The sequence below is a fragment of the Musa acuminata genome, chromosome BXJ2-9, assembly GCF_036884655.1.
Source record: "Musa acuminata AAA Group cultivar baxijiao chromosome BXJ2-9, Cavendish_Baxijiao_AAA, whole genome shotgun sequence".
In the NCBI taxonomy this organism is placed as follows: domain Eukaryota; kingdom Viridiplantae; phylum Streptophyta; class Magnoliopsida; order Zingiberales; family Musaceae; genus Musa; species Musa acuminata.
The window spans coordinates 33,946,007-33,953,539 of record NC_088346.1 but is presented as its reverse complement, the minus strand read 5'-3'; the positions used below and the strand labels follow the sequence as shown (position 1 = coordinate 33,953,539).

Genomic DNA, 7,533 nt, shown 5'->3' with positions numbered 1-7,533 from the left:
AGAGTTCAACGTCCATAGAAATAAGAAAGATCCTCATTCGGGTCTTCCAATAGGTGTAGTCCGTCCCATTAAACATGGGTGGACGTGTAATGTAATGGCCCTCTTGGTTTCCGGTGTAAGCCATCTCTCTTGGGTTTTAATCTTTTTAAGAGTTAACCGGGCTCTGATACCAATTGTTAGGATCGAGAGCACTAAGAGGGGGGGGTGAATTAGTGCAACAGAAATCTTTCAGCGATTAAAAACGAAAGCTGCGTTCGTTCGATAAAAACTATTTTGATGCAAAAGCCGATTCTAAGATTACTTATGATTAAGTGCAGTTTGCGTCTAAATGCAGTTTGCGTCTAAGCGCAGTTTACGCAGTTTACGCAGTTTACGCAGTTTGCGTCTAAATGCAATTTGCGTCTAAGCGCAGTTTACGCAGTTTGCGTCTAAATGCAGTTTGCGTCTAAATGCAGATTGCGTCTAAGCGCAGTTTGCATCTAAGCGCAGTTGTGTCTAAGCTCAGATTACGTCTAAGCGCAGTTTGCATCTAAGCGCAGATTGCGTCTAAGCGCAGTTTGCGTCTAAGCTCAGATTCGGAAAGATCTGAACTCAGACACTCATTCGTAAAAGTGCAGAAGGCAGTTTGCAGTTATAAATGGAATCAAAACGTAAACGTAAACTATAAAGAAACTCGTTCGTAAAAGCGCAGAAGACAGTTTGCAGTTATAAATAGAATCAAAACGTAAATGTAAACTGCAATGTAAAGATCGTACGAAAACACCGATTTACGTCTGAATGCATATTCGGAAAGATCAGAACTTAGAAACTTGTTCGTAAAAGCGCAGAGAGCAGTAGCTATGTAGGAGGTTTGCAGTAATGATAAAGTGCTCAAAATAAAAGAAAACCAGAGATTTAGACTGGTTCGGTCAGTCTTGACCTACTCCACTTTTGGCTTCCTCCACCGACGAGATCACCGACGTCAACTAGAGGCCTTCCTTCAATAGGCAAAGGCCAACTGCCCTTTTACAGTTTCACTCCTTTTGACGGGCTCAGGAGACAACCCTTACAGAACCTTTCTCTTCTCTCTTTACAACTCAAGACTTGAAGAACAGAAAGAGGAGAACTTTTGGACTTTACACAAATTTGAGCTCTTAGAATCACAGAAAAGATCAAGAATTCGGTGTAGGTCTGTATCTTTTCAGTGCTGAATGGGTGGGGTATTTATAGGCCCCAACCCAGTTCAAATTTAGAGCTCAAAACGATCAAATCCCGGAATTCTGGGATCAGGCGGTTGCACCTCCTGACTGGGGCGGTTGCACCGCCTGGCAGAGCTCGAAGACTAAGCCTCTGGGCGGTGCCACCTCTATCAGGGGCGGTTGCACCTCTCTGCCAGAGCTCGAAGACCGAGCTCAGGCGGTTGCACCGCCTGACTGGAGAGGTTGCACCGCCTGGCAGAGCTCGAAACTTGAGCTCTGGCGGTGCTACCTCCTGGTAGAGGAGGTTGCACCGCCTAGTCTCGCTCGGAGACTGAGCCCTGGGCGGTTCCACCTCTTGGCTGGGGCGGTTGCACCACCCAGTCTCGCTGGGAGACATAGCCTGGGCGGTGCTACCTCCCTGCCTAGGCGGTTGCACCTCCCACAGTAACCTAGGTCCGAATGGGTTGAACCATTCGACCCAATTTGAGTTTTTCAAGGGCCCAATTGCCCCAGGATTAAGCTAATGGGATCACCTCCCATTTCTAACTTAATTAAAGTGCTAACTACGATTATTTCCTAAGACATATTCTGCAGCTTGCTTCGGTGCGTCACTCGCTTCTTCCGGCGAGTTTCCGGCGAACTTCCGTTGATCATCCGATGAACCCTCGGTGATGCTCCTACGGACTTCCGGCAAACTCCTAGACTGCGACGATCCACTTGGCAAGTTCCGACGAGCTCCTTTGGCAAGCTTCTGGACTTCTTGGATTTGTTCCCGCAGAACCTCCGACGACTGTCCGAACTTCCGTCGAGCTCTCGAACTCCCAACGTGATCATTGTCATGACTCCGGCGCAACTCCTGTTGCATGTCTTACTTTCATCGTAGTTAATCCTGCACACTTATCTCAACACATACATTAGACAACAAATGATAATTGACTTCATCATCAAAATCTGAGATTCAACATATAACACTTAGCTCTCATACGTCCAGATATTTCATTTATAGTAAATAAAATTATCACAATTCATACATTGGCCATCTACTACATATTGGTCTACAGTCAAACGAATTTTGTAGTATCTTAAAAGGACCCTCAATCATGGCCTTTTTCTCCACAAACACTCCCCACTTCATCTCCATGACTTTATCAATGCTGATTAGGGAAAAAACTTTAATGATAGAACATCCACATTGGGGTATATTATCTTCCTTGGAACTAATCTAATCAATTGGAGTTCTGAAAAGCAAAAGATAGTTGCATAGTCTACAATTGAAGCTAAATAACATGTCATCGCCTCTACTGCTGTAGAACTTGGTCATGAATCTGCTTAATGAACTTAATGTCAACTCTATCCTTACTCCTACAGTATACTGTGATAATGTTGGAGCTACCTACCTATGTGCCAATCTAGTGTTCCACTCACGCATGAAACATATTGTCATCGACTTCCACTTCGTGCAAAATCAAGTTGTCAAACATCAACTATGTGTTTCTTATATACATATGGCTAACCAATTAGCACTCACTCACGAAGCCTCTCGCTTACAAACTATTTTTATTATATTGATTTAAGATCGGTATCCTTGATAGGAGCTTAATCTTGTGGGAGCATGATAGTAGATAAGATTTTTCCAACTGCACGAGGAAATCTTATTGATCAGTTAAGGGAAATCGTCTCCTCCAACATGTATAAAGAGACATTATATTCAATAAATTTAATTTTATTTTATAATTACATTTCACTTTATTAAACCTAATCTTATCCTAGACCAATTAATGAGAAGGCCCAAGGATCAAGTATAAAAATGAACCCATCAGCTCACGCTAAGTGGGGCTCTCTCTCTCTCTCTCTCTCTCTCTCTCTCTCTCTCTCTACACACTAACTCAATCATATAGTTTATACTACTGTCTTCTCCCCTTCACTGACTTAAGCATTGAAGGGGCCACACTAGGCAACCCCCGATGCTAGCTTATCATGTAGGATCATCAATCACCCAAGGACACTTGGACAACCTATTCCCCAGGAGGAACCTTACAAATAGAAAGATCCTGGTCCGCCTACATGGCCATCTCGAATTGGGTCCTCACCAACAGAACGACTTCTGACTGGATAGCCTATGTGGTATCACCTCACCAAGTCTCCCACGTCAGCTAGGAAGAGGCACTTCGATGATCCTGTATCTTTAATAGTTGACCAATCGTGCCGACTCATTGATCAATGGTATTTATGTCACCATCAACAATCATCCAATTCTTCTCATTCAATCTAAAATTACTATAGCCTTCTCTAAGTTTTCTTCCTAACCCACTAATTGAGAACCCTAACCAATACTTCATTTCCTAAACTACCTCTAACATTTCATAATATTTCAAGGCCCACATGCAACACATTAATATTAACATTTCTCCCCCTTACTGTGTTATTCTATAACACCCATAACTTCTCTAAAATACTCAAACCTGTCTCTTGGTAGTGCGTTGGTGAATATGTCTGGTACTTAGATCATTGGAGTTGCAATACTTCACTTAAATTTTACCTTCTTCAATTGCTTCTCTGATGAAGTGATGCTTGAGTGCAATATGTCTGGTGGGACTATGGTAGATAGGGTTCTTAGCCATTGCCATTGCTATTGCTGATTTGTTATCACAAAAGATCTTTGTTCCTTCAAGTTGCTTTTCTCTAAGTTCTTCTAAAATTCTTCTTAGCCAAATTGCTTAAGAAGTAGCCATAGATGTTGAAACATACTCAGCTTCTGCAGGTGATTGTGCCACTGATTGCTACTTCTTTGAGCTCCAAGAAAATATACCTATACCAAAAGAAAAAACATAACTAGCTATACTCTTTATATCATATGTATATCCACCCTAGTCACTATCACAGAATTCAATTAGCTTCAAATCTTCTTGCTTGTCAAATTTTATTTCAAATACTTTAGTACCTTGTAGATATATGAGAATTCTTTTTGTAACTCTAAAATGAATGTGACTAGAAGTATTCATAAATATAGTTAATATTCTTGTGGCAAACATAATATCTGGCCTTATAGTTGTGAGATATAATAAATTACCAATCAAACTTCTACAAAAAGCAACATCAATCTTCTTTCCTATATCTTCTTTCTTCAACATTTCACCAACTAGTACTGGTGTTGCAACATTAAACTTCTTCAGAATCTTATCCACATAATTTTTTTGAGAAATAAATAAATTATTTTTATTTTGATAAATCTCAATGCCAAGAAAGTATCTTAGCATCCCATGTCACTCATTCCATATTTATTCACCAAATCATTTTTGAACTCTTCTATCATTTTTTGCACTATTTCCTATAAATACAAAATCATTAACATAAAGAACAACAATGATTATCCCTGAACCTTCTTCTATTTTAATGTATAAAGTAAATTAACTCTTGCTTTTTTCATGAAACCTGTTGCATTGAAATAGCCATCAATTTTATTGTACCCAGCATGTGGTGCTTGCTTCAACTCATACAATGCTTTCTTCTACATATGCTTACCAGTTGGGTAGTCATTTAACATGGACAAGTTAGTATATATATTTTTTTTTTTAAAAAGAAAATTTTCATGTGTAAATGTGATATTAAAAAAGAGGACTAAAACAATAGTTCCACATTGGTAAATATCAAGAGTATCAGATGACATATATTTTAGTTTAGTCCATAGTTAAATGATCTTAAGTAATTGGTTTGAGTTGATGTCTCTTTCTATATATGTAATTTTAGATTAGCTTATCTCACTTATTATTACTAAATTTTTAGATTGAATTGATGTCTAATTTAATGTATATTAATTCTGATTAGTTTGACTCACTCGTCGCTACTAATTTCTAACTAGAATGATGGAGTAATGGCATCATGGTCACTTGTGGTGATTAACTCTGGAAAGTGGCATGAATGTCTAATGGCGTCATGGTCACTAGTCTCCAAATAATGTCAGCAATAGCTGCTCTGACATCGTTAGCAAGTGGATTTGTCGTGCATGCTTACAAATGAAAATATCTGTAAAAAAAAAAAAAAAGTAAACATTGAAATTTTGGAGTATAATTTTTTTACTCATAAATTATTCTATTATTTGATATTGAAAAAAGTAAATATGAAATCTATCCGGTGAAAACATATGTACATCTTATTTTTATGTTTCTATTAATTCCATCAATTTAAAAGTTCCTACGACGCTTGCAAACATCAGAATAATCTTTTTAAGCAAGAAGATTGACACTTAGTTCATCAAGTATTATTAACTTCATTTTCAAATTTAGATGAGTAGTATAAGGAGATACAAGAAGCTGTACAAATAATATGAAGTCACGCAGAAAGCTTTTTCTTTCATTTATTCTCCTCACACTCAATGCCTCCTCCTTTGTGCATCTCTTTTGCTATTATTATAAGATGAAATCAAAATAGGATGATATCAAGTGAAAAAGAAATCCAAAAGAAAATGTTTTTTCTTTGTGTGTGGAGAAAAAAGCCATAAAAACCACTAAATAATTGCGATCTGACTTGTTAGGTAAAGTAGTGTAGTGCATTGTTGAGAAATCATTTGTGCTGTAGATTCATTTACTGATTCACAAGAGTAAAAGATGTCGCCTCTCACAAACTGTAGAATGAGTAAAAGAATTCCTTTTGGACACTGAAAAGAAGTGAAGTTTTAGGCACCTTTAGTTGAAAGAAACCAAGAAACTGAAGTAATGTGTCATCTTATCCTTACCTGTGCTGTTCAAGCCCGACCATAAGTCTAGGCGACAAGCCTTCCAATCTCCTTCATCACCTACCCCTTTCTCTCATCTTCCCATTCGTAACTTGTTCCTCATCCACCACCTTTATATTCCATTATCTTATGTCCCCAGCCCTCCCCACATACCCCTCATTCTCGGCCTCTTCGGTTGTCTGCCATGGAATTTGACCACAAGGAGGAGGATGACGATGTGAAGCTGGAACTGGGGCTCGTGCTGCTGATGCCACCGGAGCCAGCGCGAGTCTTCACTTGCATCTATTGTCACAAGAAGTTCGTCAGCTCGCAGGCGCTGGGAGGCCACCAGAATGCGCACAAGCTGGAGCGGAGCCTGGCCAAGCGTAATCGGGAGCTGAGCTTGATCGCACGGACTCGGGCCTCCCAGATCAACGTGGCGGCGCCTCGGCACGGCTCCACCAGTTTGGAAGGCCGGGTTGAGAGGAAGGAGGAGCGCGCAGCCACCGTGACGCAGTGGCGAGGAGGTGATAGTGGATTCGACGGCAAAGGAGGGATCGCGGATGACATCGACTTGTCTCTCAGGCTATGACGACCAACCATGCACGCGTTCATTTTCCCTTTTTCGGTCTACCTCCATCACTTAGAAACATTTGATTGTTTGTTGTCTATTTGAGTTAATCTTAAAATCTTATGAAGTCTCTCTCTTCTCTCTCTCTCTCTCTCTCTCTCTCTCTCTCTCTCTCGTATGACACAGAAGAATTGTGATATAGTTGTGACCTTTAGCTTAATTGTGTATGATACCCTATGGAATTAAGTTCAAATAGCTTCAATCAATTGCGATGGTTTTGGTACCAACACTTCATTTCTTGCATCTGATCAATTCTCAGAGGCAATAATTATGTGCTAGCATTTATGAGATTTACAAAGTTATGATCACAGTAAGTTCATTAGGTTCTTCTACCTGTGTATGGTCAACTAACTCAAGTAAGTACATGTAGGATGATGCATCCAGTGGATGAGTTTCCTCGGCAAGAAAGCTGCATTCATTCAGGCAAAGTTAGCTAATGATTTATAAAGGCATCAATGACGAAATTGATGCAAACTAATCAGATCTTAAACAAGGGGAAAATGATATATTGAATACATGAGCTATTATGTATGGTTTAGTCTGCATGATTGCAGCAGTATCTATATTATTTAGTGCATTTGCAGAAAGCAAGCAATAATTCCATGAAAAGTCTAACACAAGTGATCCAAATTTATCTGTCTTTTCACAATGATTAGATAGGCAAAAAAAAATCTAGCTATGCAAAAGAGTCTTGTCATGAACAAGCACAGGTATGAAAGAAAAACTTGTTTACAAGTCTTCTAGTGCACAGTGATTAGTTTGAGCTGATTGATATACTTATGATTGATAGAGGAGAAGACAAATGTTCATGGTAGTTACTTGGTTCATCAAAGAATCAGAATTTTAGGATTGATTTTATACTATTTCTGAGATATTTATGAAGAAAGATACTTAATATTGGAGAGCTCATTGAAGCAAGAAAATCTAATTTGGAGTTCCCAAAAGGAACTTGTATTTATTTTTCTCTAAAAGAATTACATTTTAGTTATTCTATTATTATGATTTACATGATT

General features: G+C 39.0%; 1 protein-coding gene across 1 annotated transcript; it reads left to right on the top strand.

Moving 5' to 3' along the window:
• Positions 1-6,094: 6,094 nt before the first annotated feature.
• Positions 6,095-6,481, top strand: LOC135622026 (zinc finger protein 2-like). Its single transcript, XM_065123657.1, has one exon. It carries the CDS (start codon positions 6,095-6,097, stop codon positions 6,479-6,481), a length of 387 nt encoding a protein of 128 aa, XP_064979729.1.
• The last annotated feature ends 1,052 nt before the right edge of the window (positions 6,482-7,533 follow it).

Excerpts from the sequence above, each read along its gene's own strand:
- LOC135622026 (XM_065123657.1), top strand. The coding sequence starts at position 6,095 with ATGGAATTTGACCACAAGGAGGAGGATGACGATGTGAAGCTGGAACTG.